The sequence below is a fragment of the Emericellopsis atlantica genome, assembly GCF_019669845.1.
Source record: "Emericellopsis atlantica unplaced genomic scaffold F5Z01scaffold_19, whole genome shotgun sequence".
NCBI lineage: Eukaryota > Fungi > Ascomycota > Sordariomycetes > Hypocreales > Bionectriaceae > Emericellopsis > Emericellopsis atlantica.
The window spans coordinates 78,972-90,659 of record NW_025764721.1 but is presented as its reverse complement, the minus strand read 5'-3'; the positions used below and the strand labels follow the sequence as shown (position 1 = coordinate 90,659).

Sequence of the window (11,688 nt, the reverse complement as noted above, 5' to 3'; positions counted from 1 at the left end):
ATGTGGTATGATTGGCTCACCCCCAGGCAAATCCACGGATCACGTGCTGCCCCTCCTCGGCTGGTACTTACTGGCACTGGCACTGGCAGGACCTCATGTGGGTCTCTCACCTCGAACCGACTAAGAAGCAGTCCATTTGCCACGAGTAAAGTAACTTAGGATGTCAGGTTGCGGACCATCACGAGTATGACCAGGAAAGTGAGCGTGTTGGAGACGGACAGGCAGATGAGCATTCAAGCTTGACATTGCCCGTTGCTTCTCATGGCCTGAATTCTGCCGACACACCCCAACAGCCAGATCTGGACTGATCGAAAGATTTGCGAAAACTGGAAACTATACGCATGCTCTTCCTTCTTCAGATCGCATCATCGCATCGGCAATCATGAAGAGAAAAGCGACCACACAACTTCAGGCCGGGCGGCCACCTCTGGCCAAGTCAGTTCGGACTATGTCTCGCAAAGCCAGCCGCACCCTGATCAACACCCATCACCAGTTGGAGAAGAGGCGCCAGCAAGCCGCAAAGAAAGGAGATAAGATCGAAGAAGCCTTGATAGAGAAGGAGATTTCTAAGATTGGAGGCATTGGCAACTACCAGCGGGCAAGCCTCCAGGGCCAAAGCCTTGATCGAGGAGGGGACACCTCCAAGATCCTTTTAGATTGGCTGCCGACAAGCGAGTTAGGAGGGGCCCGACGCAAGTTGAGAATGCTTGAAGTTGGCTCGTTGAGCACACGAAACGCTTGTTCACTCAGTGGCTTGTTCGATATGGTCCACATTGATCTCAACAGCCAGGAGCCTGGGATCGAACCACAGGACTTCATGAAGAGGCCGCTGCCCGAGGATGACTCTCAGAAGTTCGACATTATATCGCTGAGCCTCGTGATCAATTTCGTGCCGGATGCGGCGACCCGCGGTCAAATGTTGGAGCGAACGCTGTCCTTCTTACGTGCGACCCCTTCAGAAGACCAGGCCGCCGTCGAAGATTTCTTCCCTTCAGTGTTCCTCGTCTTGCCCCGGAGCTGTGTCGACAACTCCAGGTACTTCACAGAAGCTAGGTTGGAAGCCTTGATGGGAACACTGGGGTTTGCCAAGATCAGCGGCAAGACGACGCAGAAACTGGCATACAGTCTCTGGAAAATGGGAGCCACGCCCAGCAACAATGCTAAATTTCCCAAGAAGGAAATCAACCCAGGGAAGACAAGAAACAATTTCGTCATCACGCTCGATAGATCAACGAGCTGATCATCGGGTGGACTCATTCCTTACTCACGCACGGTGCCATGTGGTCTTGCTTCTGTCAGGCACTTGGAGACGCCCGTCTGAGTTCCGAATCTACTCTAATCATAGCATTCCCCTATTAGTCTTTTGGTTTCCATGCGCAAAACATATCCGACACTTGGCACCTCAAGGCGCTGAACAGCACTTTAAGAGCCTTCACACCGCCACGGTCAGCTACACATTGGGCATGATGGAGCCTCCAGTTCCCCACACCTGCTTTGCGCAAATAGCCTATCACTCATCAGCCGGACCGCCGCGCCATACTGCTCATTGGCTCAATGTGCTGAAATCCGAAATGGCGACAGTGAAGAGAGGGTGGTTTTCAGGAATAGCTGGGTTGCCCGGGCGAGACACTGGCAGGCTTCGCATGCCAGCAGTCAACGCGGCGTCCACCTCCTTCAAGTTGTCGCTGAGAAAGAGCCAATTGGCAGGGCTGATATCCGGGTGCTTCGACAAGATCGTCTTGTAGCTCGAGACACTGGTTTTCGGTCCTGCGTTGACGGTGTCGAACCAGTCAGAAATGAGGGGCGTCAAGTCTGAAGGCTCAGCATCCGTGTGCGCAAAAAGCAGCTTCTGCGCTGGTACAGATCCAGAGGAATAGATCATGATTTTCTTCCCTTTGGCCTGGCTCTCGGTCATGAAAGGAGCGACGTCGGGGAAGAGAGGTGCCTTGATCTGACCAGAGGCATATCCTGTCTTCCACAGGTACCCTTGGAGAGCTTTCAGGTATGGCACTTTAACGTCCCTGTTGACAAGGTCGCGTACATGCTGCTCAAGGGCATTCTGATCATCGCGGTACTCTTCAGGGAACGCATCGCGGTACTGAGCAAAGTTGGGGTCGTTCCATTGCTGTTCAAGGACGCTTGGGAGTGCTTCGAGCGCATAGGGGAACTAGCGGTCAAGTAAGATCGTTAGTCCTGCGGATTAAGACGAACAATCCAGCGGGCGAATATGCGTAGGCTGGTGCACTTGACACACCAGCTGGACCAGCTGAGCTTTGTGTGCATGCCACGTACCAAAACGTCCTTCACAAAAGATATAGGACAAACAGTTCCCTCTACAGATGATATCCATTAGCCATTAATTCCCATCAGACATGCTCTTTGAGACGCCGTGTTTGACGAAGCCGGCCAGCCCTCCCACGTCACATTGTCCAGATCTGGAGGAAGTGCTCACCAATATCAAGGAGTAACACCTTAGAATTGGCCATATTACTATTAACAGTAATACACCGTATGTCGGCACTGCTTCCAAATTGGGTGAGGTGAGGACGCGGGAAATCGGTGGTTGAGATCAACGCGCAAACTGTGATAAAACACCTGACACTGGAGCAATAGTGCTGTCAACAGGTCATGCAGGCTACCAGAACAGGCTAATGCATGAATAAAGAGGGTCGTTTCGACGGTTGAATCAGAGGCAGTTGAAGTTGGAGGCTGGTACGTAGCAGTGTAACATGAAGTCGAAAGAGCGGTCAAAGCATCACGTCCCCCTCCCTCCATCGGTACCTGACCTTGCGTGAAACCCAAGTCCAACAAAAGTCTGTTCTGAATGCCGTCCCCACTAGCGCCGTCCCGCAACTCCAGCGACTTGGAGTGGCTGCCTACCGGATAGTATCTGTTCACTTTGCTTTCCTCTCGTTGCGATGGTGAACTTTGCGTCTCACGCATCATCTGGGTGAAAGACTTGTTGTTGTTGATGCTTTGCAGGCGATCTTGTGCACCAGCGAAGCCAGACACGCCCGCTGTCTGACGTTTCAGCCGCATGCAACCCGAGTCCCAACCTACAACCTAGGCGAGGCATTTGGGTAACGCCACGGAGCGCGATATCATACTACCAATACACAGGAATTCATTGCAAGAATTCTAGGACAAAGAGCTAATATCTGACTTGTTGCCAATCATTAGTGACCTGCATGTCTTGGTTAGTAGATTGTCCACGCGCCCTGGCAAAAGCACGACCGCACTTCATCAAGCTGGAGCATGGTCACGTAAGCTTCTATACATTTATTTTTGTCTACCACCACCACACGCATATGTGTACCGTACGTAGTACCAGCATAGTCAGAGCTCGAGGACAAGTCGTACTGGAAATCATTCCAGCCACACTGCTTGCGTGCTTGCTTACTTAATTACTTGTCACCTTAACCATTGTGAAGATACGTGTCCACCACTGTGTGTGGAATGCGTACTGTCTTACCTGCATTACGGATAGCTCAAGGAGACTGTGCCAGACTGCCAGTGCAGTCATGCTGTGGATTCATCATCTCGTGCTTTGCCAGTTTGGGCTTCTAGCTCTGATTATCCAGCCAGGGCCTCAGGGGCTGTAGCAATTGTCATCGCGAATGGACCTTTGCAGTGTTTATTATTGCATATTAGACCTGTTTGTTTTGAGTTGTCTTTGAGAGGTATTGCTGTGGATTCGTCCATTCACGTTTGACACGTTGTTGCATGATGTGCGGTTTCAATTTCATGCAGGGGAGGCACTGCACTGCTGGCTGGCTGGAGGTACATGTACGTACCTCAATAAGTCAATACCTTAGTACAGGACACCGCTCTCAGCATGCGCCGAAATGGTGACCTCCAGCCCCTTTGCCAGTAATAACAAAGTTCACGGCGCTTGGCTGTGCTGGCGGCTGTCGGGGTTTCCTGGGCGATAGTTTCTGAAGCACACCATGAAGCACATGATTTGCCAACCTCGTCAAGGTTTGCCAAGTCTGACGTACACGTGTGTGTACTCCGTACGGACCGTACCCCAGAGTACCTGGTTCTGGTTATAGTCAGGTAAGTCGGGAGTCTGAACCAAGCTCAAGCCAACATTGACGTATGCGTAAGCCTTCACCTAATTATTGACTGTTCTCCGATCTTGATGGCAATGTCGGGTAGCGGTAAACATCTGCGAATCGTTATGCAGATAGTTGAATTCAGATGGTTGAATGACAGAGGGTTCTGTATCTGCTGGCCCAGGCTTATCAGAATGATAGCTGTCTTCCACAGTGCGTTGAGACACTCACAAAGTGCTATCTCCCAGCGCCAACAGCTGATCATCACCCAATACGACAGCCAACGATCGTCATGCCCCCTCTTGTTGATGTGTTGCTATCATTGCGTGCACTGTACTGTATTGATTACCAACTACGTACACGTGTTCTCTGTCCCGCCGCCTGCGGATACTTTGTCTGGGTCCAAATGTCGCAGCATTGAATGCGCTGGAATACTGGATGCTGCCGAATTGAACAGCGCATTGAATGCGCCGTGCCATTCATGAAAAAACGATTAGCATCCGCTTTGAGACTGACCGCTTCGAATCGAGAGGACTCTGCTTGGAACACACTGCTGGCAGCACTCATGCAAGCAGCCAGCCAGCCAGGTAACCAGCCTCGCTGCCGCCGTCTTTGGCGTCAGTTACACCTGCAGGCCTACCACCCTCCTCGACGCTGGCTGCGCAACAGAGTGGATCCTAGCGTATCCCATCATCGAATCTGGGCTCTTGATGAGTGGACGGCGGTCTGGTGGCCTGAGGCTGTGGCCAATCCAACCCCCGGTTCCGTCTCTCTTGGAGATCCTGGAGATTCCTCTCGAGTGGAGCGGCTGTGCCATCCATCTTTCTGACTGGACGCTGCGAGACAGTCCAGCACACGACTGGGCCGTGCAGTGACGCTGGGAGGATGAGTGCTGGTAGGCCAGACTATCATCACCGTCTCCACCTCCAGTCATGGCCGACAGCTGGGTCTCCAGCAGCTTCCACAGCCATCTGGCTCGCTCTCGTCGTCCCCCCCTCGGCGGCCCGGGCTCCTCGACTCGCGACCCTCAACATCACCGCCATTCCCTCTGTAACCCCTTCCTATCGTACCCTTCCATCGTCTACCCTCCGTTTCTCGTCTCGTCTCACTCCTCTTATCACGCACCCAACTCCTTCTCTCTTTTCCGTCACGCCTTCCCCCGTCTTCTCCCACGATCATCATCAGCGGCTTTCTTTCCCCCTGAGCTTGCTTTGTCCTCTCCCATCCGCACGACCTCGCCACTCGTATCGTCAGTCCCGTACCGAAGCGCCGCGCCATCCACCACGCGGAGCACGCAACCACGCCCATCAGCCTCGTCAGCCAACACCGTCAACACGTCTTCACAACAATCTCTCTGATTCGAATCGAGAGAACAAGGAGTGAGGTGCATCCTGCTGTGTACCTCGATTGGAAGCCGTACCTACCGCTGTAGCCGACCGGGTCCGGGTCTGCCGATATCGCCACAAACAAGTTGACTCACCGTCTCGCCGAACTACTCTCTACACACATCGAACGTTTGTCCGGATACGTCTGTCAGGGGGACAGCACTGGCCCAATTGCAACAATTTGACATCACCGACGCGTGACAGCATCTTGTTGTACTGTACCGCAGAACGAACTACAACAAACCGTCACTTGGGTCACATCTGGCCGCATCACGCCAATTGTCTTGCAGGCGAAGCCACCCACATCCACCCACGAGCTCGAAGACCTCAAATATATTGCGAGTGCCAATAAGTTGACCGCCTGTCGAGTACCCTCCAAGTCTCGCGTGGTTCTGGTCTATCTTGTTGTCGACTCCATCAGCGCTCGTCCAGTTGTTCGAATCATTCTTTTGCAACACTCCAGAACGAAACTCAATGTCCTTATAACGACCTCCCGGCCTCTCTCTCTCTTTACGAGCCTACTGGCTCTTGCGCGTTGCAAGCTTGACGACCTCACTATCGTCTTTTCTTTTGTTCAGCATATCGATCCTACCTCAATGAGCCTCTGAATTCTCCACGACCTTCGATCCAAGTCAGTCGACAACATACCGGACGCTTCCGCACTTTGTACATTCTACAATCATCTTCATTCAGCACTCACGAAATTTCTGCCAGCATTGTCCCACACCGTTTCTCCAAGTTTCAAACAACACCCCGGGTCACGAGATATCGTCCTCCCTTGGTTCGAAAACACTTCTGACTTTCAGCATTCACACGCGTCTGCTTGCACACCGGGCACCCTCTTTGGTGTACCCTATTTCTCATCTGTATAATTATTTCGGCTCCACATTGCTTCCTGTTTTCATTACGAAATGGAGTGCTTGCGAGAGAAGTTCTTGGGCGGCGTGCTCCTCAACGGCCGTTATCAGACTCTTTCTCCACTCAACCATGGGTCCTTTGGCATGGTCTTCATGGCCCAGGACCTCAAAACGAACCAACCTGTTGCCATCAAGTGCTTGACCAAACGAACCGCCCCATCTGACGCTGGCTTGACACTCGCCGTCGACGACAAGTCCGAGGAGTTCGCCCTCCACACTCGACTTGGGACCCACCCGAACATCGTCAATCTTCTCGACAACTTCGAGACTGACGCGCATGTCTACCTTGTTCTCGAGTACTGCTCTCAAGGTGATCTGTACGAAGCCATCCGGAATGGTCACGGACCTCTTGAAACGGAGCACGTCCGCCAGTTCATGATCGAGCTCATTGACTCCGTGGCCTACATGCACTCCAAAGGAGTTTACCATCGCGACATCAAGCCGGAAAACATTTTCCTTACACAGGATGGTAACATGAAGCTCGGAGACTTTGGACTGGCAACTACGGACAAGTGGTCTCACGAGATGACTGTCGGAAGTGACCGTTACATGTCTCCCGAGCAGTTCGACTCGGCTGGCGCTGGCTACTCGCCCGCTCAAGCCGATATATGGGCCATCGGCATTTGCCTGCTCAACATCTTGTTTTCTCGCAATCCATTCACCACTCCTACCGAGTCCGACCCGCTCTTCCTGGACTTCTCGAGGGATAAGCAGAGTCTCTTCGATGTCTTCCCGTCCATGTCGCAAGACACGTACGAGGTCATCGTTCAATGCATGAGCTTGGATCCCCGCAAGCGCTCACTCCTCGGCGCCCGCGAGGCTCTTCTTGGTGTCGTTAGCTTTACCGCACAAGACGAGGCTCTGGACGACTTCTGCACTGCAGACAACCCCACGCTTGCTTCTGCCAACCGCGAGCCTCTTCGCACCCCTTCCATTCAAAGCCCTCAGGTCGACGAGGCGGGTGCTTTCCCGTGGACGCGGGCTCTGCACGCTGCACCTCGTCGTCAGCTGAGTGTCATTCCTGACGACGAGAGTTTCACCGAAGACCTGTTCTCCAAGTCTGAGGATGCCAGTGACTGGTTCTCAGCTGCCGAGCAAACCCCGTCGATGTCATCAGTCTTGGACTCAAGCTTGGGCGCCTCCATGCATTCACTTGCCATTCGCGAACGTGCACAGCCCGTCAAGCGAGTCTCGCCAACAGCAGGCTCCCTACCTATCCACATGGCCAAGCCCTCAACTCTTTCGATCGCGAGCGTCTTTGGTCGCCACAACGACCAGGTCTCGAAGAGTTGGAGCGACATGTGGGAGGAGGACGAGGAGGAGGAGCGACGTGAGCAGCAGGAGAAAGAAAAGAGGAGGCTCCAAGAACTTAATGCGAGAACTTGGAGTCATGAGAGCCGGAGCGAGGCGAAGTATTCGCATGTTGCTATCAAGGGTGACGTCGACGATGATCTTGTTGCCGACGGGTTCTTCTTCCACGAACCCAAGGCCGACATGTTCACGACGCCCAAGAAGCAAATGCCACGATACTCGCCACCATCCAAGCGCAGCACCCTCGACAAATGGTCCGCCTTGGGGGAGCGTCGTAAGCATGCCAACACCGGAGCTGTTGTGGATGAGTCAAAGTCGCCCAGTCTTGTGCGACGTCATTTTGGGTTTGGAGTTAAGTCTTTTGAAGCGGGCGTTTGGGATTCTTATAATTATCATCAACCAACAAACAAATCACCACCACAACAACAATCATTGGGCAAGGAATCGAGGGCTAAGCAATGCCCGAGGAACAAGGGAAGAGATTGGAATTGGCGTCGTGAAAGACGCGCCGATTTCGGGGACGTTGAGTGGGTTGGGGGATGGTAGGCCCTTTCTCAACCGAGAAAGTAACCTCTCCATCACACCAATCGTGGTTGGGAATCACCGTTGCCTGCTCGGCAGGATGCGGCAAACGTCCTGAACGCATAGGATGTTGACTTATTTGGTCGATTATGATTACCCAGCTCGCTTTCTGCGTGCAAGTTGCTTAGATACTATCGCAATACCAGAAGTTACCCACTCAAACCACCTGATCATTGTCATGTACTAGAGTGTTTGTATGTGAAGTAACACCCAGAGGGCCTGATGTATTGCAGAAACATCGCCCGTAAATTGTATCCGCGTGGACTCAGCACCTGCCCTGTCAGACTTGTTAAGTGGTCACGCAATCATGGTATTATTGCCTATGCATTTCTCATTCCTGGGATTGTACAGCACCCATGGTAAAAGCACTAAATCTAGTAGTGCCCAGCTGTCCATCAAAAACAGGGCATGAGGTCGACCATACTCGGTCGGTGTTCTCTGTGGCCCAGCACGAGTGGCACCTCCTCTGATCTTCACGTCTGTCATACTCCAATGAATTCCTTTGGTAGAAATGTCCAGACTGTCCCGACTGTCCCCAGGACCGAAAAGACGGCGAGCAGCAGCCACAGGAATGTGGCCTCTGACTGCTCAATGTCCTTCCAGTACAGCTTGAGATAGAACGAGATGGGGAGGATGATGGAGATGAGGGTGCAGAGCGCAGCACCGAGAAATGCGCAGACTGAGTCAAACGCGGGGAACAGGATAGATATGAGTAGCAGGACCAACACCACCGTTGTGCGGATGACGCCTCTGATGGTCAAATGGATCATCTTGGCGCGGCCGGCGAGGGGACGATGGCCGTGGTGGGCATGGGACGACGTCTCATGGACGCCACAGAGCACGTCCGCAGTAGTGATCAAGGGCCGCGCGTTGAGGGGGATCTTGGTTAGCGGTATGATGGCAACAAAGACACACATGATGATTGTCAACGCCCTGGGGTATCCAGTCGTCCTCAAAATGTTGGAGGTTATAGCGTCGCTGATGCCGTCACCAAACATGATGATGCCTATGATGGCAAGGCATGTATCGAGAACGTACTGTCGAAAGTGTCAGAAGTGTCACGACTGACTGCACTTGTGGTTCACTACTTACAGAGAAAGAGAACGTGATCGTCACGGCCTTTCCCCACTTTGCGGGATGCCGCATGTCTCGATAGATCTATGATGCCATGTCAGCTTGGGTGTCAAAGAGATTACATGTGGATTGCCAATACGTACGCTGGGGAAGACGCTGTGGGCACCCCACGGGGAGGCCAGCAAGCCGTATGCTAGTGGCAGAGCAAGCCAATTCGTGGGCAGGAGATGTGTTGATGCTGGTTCCCGCAAAGAGCCCGGGGCATGGTCTTTGACAAGGCCGTCTACGATGACAATGCAAACAACTATGAACAGGATCAGCACTCTCGCAACAACGCTGCTGGGGCCGTGGTACTTACTACAAAACGTCGAAAAGATGCCGATGACGCTGGTGTAGCTCAGGAACCGCAACGGCAAGGCGTTGAGGAGCAGGATGAGCGCAGCACAGACACACTTCCACATGTCGACAGTAGCCAGGCCAGGCAAGAGAATCTCCAACGAGTCGGCAAAAAGGATGACCAAAGCCACACATGCTGCAATGAGCTCCAGCGAGAACAGTGCGGAGACAACCACCCTAGCCCGCGACCCGAAAGAAACGTAGGCAAGATCCGAGTAGGTGATCAGACTGGGATCGGCATCCATGCACTTTGCCAGCAACTTGCCAGTATAGCCCGTGACAGAGGCTGTCAGGGTCAGTAGCACGAACCCAATGATCCAGCCAGACAGCTTGAAAGCCAGGGGCAAGCTGAGGATGCCGACCCCGATGATGGCGTTGATGGAGTTGAAGACAGACTGGGGCATAGTGCTCTGGCCCTCGACCGTCAGGATCACCTTGTCGCCCTGCTTCACCTCCTTGACGAGGATGGGCTCATGTTCGCCGTGCGCTGCATCCTCCTCGTCCTCGTCCTGCTCGCCGGCCTCGCCGACCGAAGGTCTGTGGCTCTGCATGGACCCTCGGCCCATGGTGCCGTAGGCTGAGCTTCGATGCGACCCGTAGCTACCAATGATGGAGGGGGTTGCGAGATGAGGAGGGTTTGCGAATATGCTGGATCGACTTGAGACACTGGGGCCTAGGAGGGCACCACTGGCCATCTCGGCGTCGAAAGCCTTGCTTTCACGCTCCCGAAAGTCTTCTCTTGCCGAGTCGTAGATTGGATCGGTGCTGGGCTCGCCATTTTCTCTGCCTTGGTCGGATCCCTGTTGTTCCTCCTGGGCCTGCGAAGATTCCAGGTGCGCGCTCAACAGGCCCCTCGACGGCGGTGGAGGCCGTTGCGGGGGGTAGCTCCGTCCGTATTGCAAGTCCTCGGTGCTCGGATCGTCGACTGTGCGCTCGTCCGCATAGACAAAGCTCGGCCGGCGGGGGAGGACCTCTGTGAACCCGGCCGCGCGCTGCCAACTGCGGGCGAAGGACCGGAAGCTATTCACGCCCCCAATGTCGGCCATTGCAGCCAGGCGGTTGGTGTTGGAGGACCTGCAGCCACAAATATTGTCAGAATCACAAGGTACGTAAATACAACTTGAATTATGGCGTCTTCGGCTAAACGTACCGTCTGCGGTCGCGCATGGGTGAACCACCGAGCTCGTCGTCGTCCAGCAGAGCTTGACCTTCTCTCAAGCTGTCGGAGGGAGAACTGCCAGGCGTCGAGACGCGCCCTTCAGAGCCAACCCATGTTGGCTTTCCGGTAGCAGGGGCCATGGCCTGGGTTCACTCGCTGCTGGTGCGCGACGTGGCCGAGTGCCAGGTGGAGTGGGAAACACAGTAGGACGGGTGGCCGCTTCGCCGCTCGGTTCCAGGCAGACAGAGAGAGGGCTGTATTGGTGCAGATGAGAAAGTCCAGTCAGATTGTCGCACAGCGTGGCTGGAGGTGGTATTCAAGCATTGGGCATCCAAGGCAACGCAGGTCGTGAGCGAAGAAGGCGACGAGCAAGGATCAATGGAGCACAAGCAAGCAGAGGGAGAAGCTGGTCGGCCACGTTTGGTGTCACCGGTACAGCCAGTTGTTCTTTATGAGCAGGAAGAGCAAGCAAGCAAGCAAGCAAGCAAGCAAGCAAGCAAGCCAAACGGACGGACGGACGGTCAGGGCTACCCTACCTTACGTATGACGAAGGCCCGTTGTCGCTTATCGCGAGCATGATCCTCTCGGCGACACCAAGACACGGGGATCCATTCCCCATAGTCACGAGACCAGTCATTGAAGCCGATTCCAAGCCTGAGCCCATAGCCAGGTGGGGTCCAATTCGAAAATGCAAGCCTCCTGACTCCTCAGTCCTCACTACATGCCGAGTGGGGCTGGCTGGCTGAAGCCGCACCAGACATTGCATGATTCGCATCGCCAGTGCTGTACGGAGGTACTGTTGTATGTAC

At 53.9% G+C, this 11,688-nt stretch overlaps 4 protein-coding genes across 4 annotated transcripts; 2 read left to right on the top strand and 2 right to left on the bottom strand.

Moving 5' to 3' along the window:
• Positions 1 to 4: 4 nt before the first annotated feature.
• Positions 5 to 1,414, top strand: F5Z01DRAFT_184829 (putative methyltransferase-domain-containing protein). The gene has a single exon (XM_046257967.1). It carries the CDS (start codon positions 383 to 385, stop codon positions 1,238 to 1,240), a length of 858 nt encoding a protein of 285 aa, XP_046116695.1. The 5' UTR covers positions 5 to 382; the 3' UTR covers positions 1,241 to 1,414.
• Positions 1,415 to 1,543: 129 nt separating this feature from the next.
• On the bottom strand, positions 1,544 to 2,346 carry F5Z01DRAFT_625078 (enolase-phosphatase; the record flags this gene model as incomplete). Its single annotated transcript, XM_046261403.1, has 2 exons — positions 1,544 to 2,167; positions 2,293 to 2,346. Coding segments are annotated over 2 exons (678 nt in total), but the record flags the coding sequence as incomplete, so codon positions are not given.
• Positions 2,347 to 6,351: 4,005 nt separating this feature from the next.
• On the top strand, positions 6,352 to 8,214 carry F5Z01DRAFT_625100 (putative serine/threonine protein kinase; the record flags this gene model as incomplete). The annotated part of the gene is made up of 1 exon (XM_046261405.1): positions 6,352 to 8,214. One exon carries the CDS (start codon positions 6,352 to 6,354, stop codon positions 8,212 to 8,214), a length of 1,863 nt encoding a protein of 620 aa, XP_046116693.1.
• A 518-nt stretch (positions 8,215 to 8,732) lies between these two features.
• Positions 8,733 to 11,019, bottom strand: F5Z01DRAFT_682355 (transmembrane amino acid transporter protein-domain-containing protein; the record flags this gene model as incomplete). The annotated part of the gene is made up of 5 exons (XM_046265758.1): positions 8,733 to 9,287; positions 9,343 to 9,408; positions 9,468 to 9,628; positions 9,683 to 10,794; positions 10,871 to 11,019. The coding sequence occupies 5 exons, from the start codon at positions 11,017 to 11,019 to the stop codon at positions 8,733 to 8,735; spliced, it is 2,043 nt and encodes a 680-aa protein (XP_046116692.1).
• Positions 11,020 to 11,688: the final 669 nt, after the last annotated feature.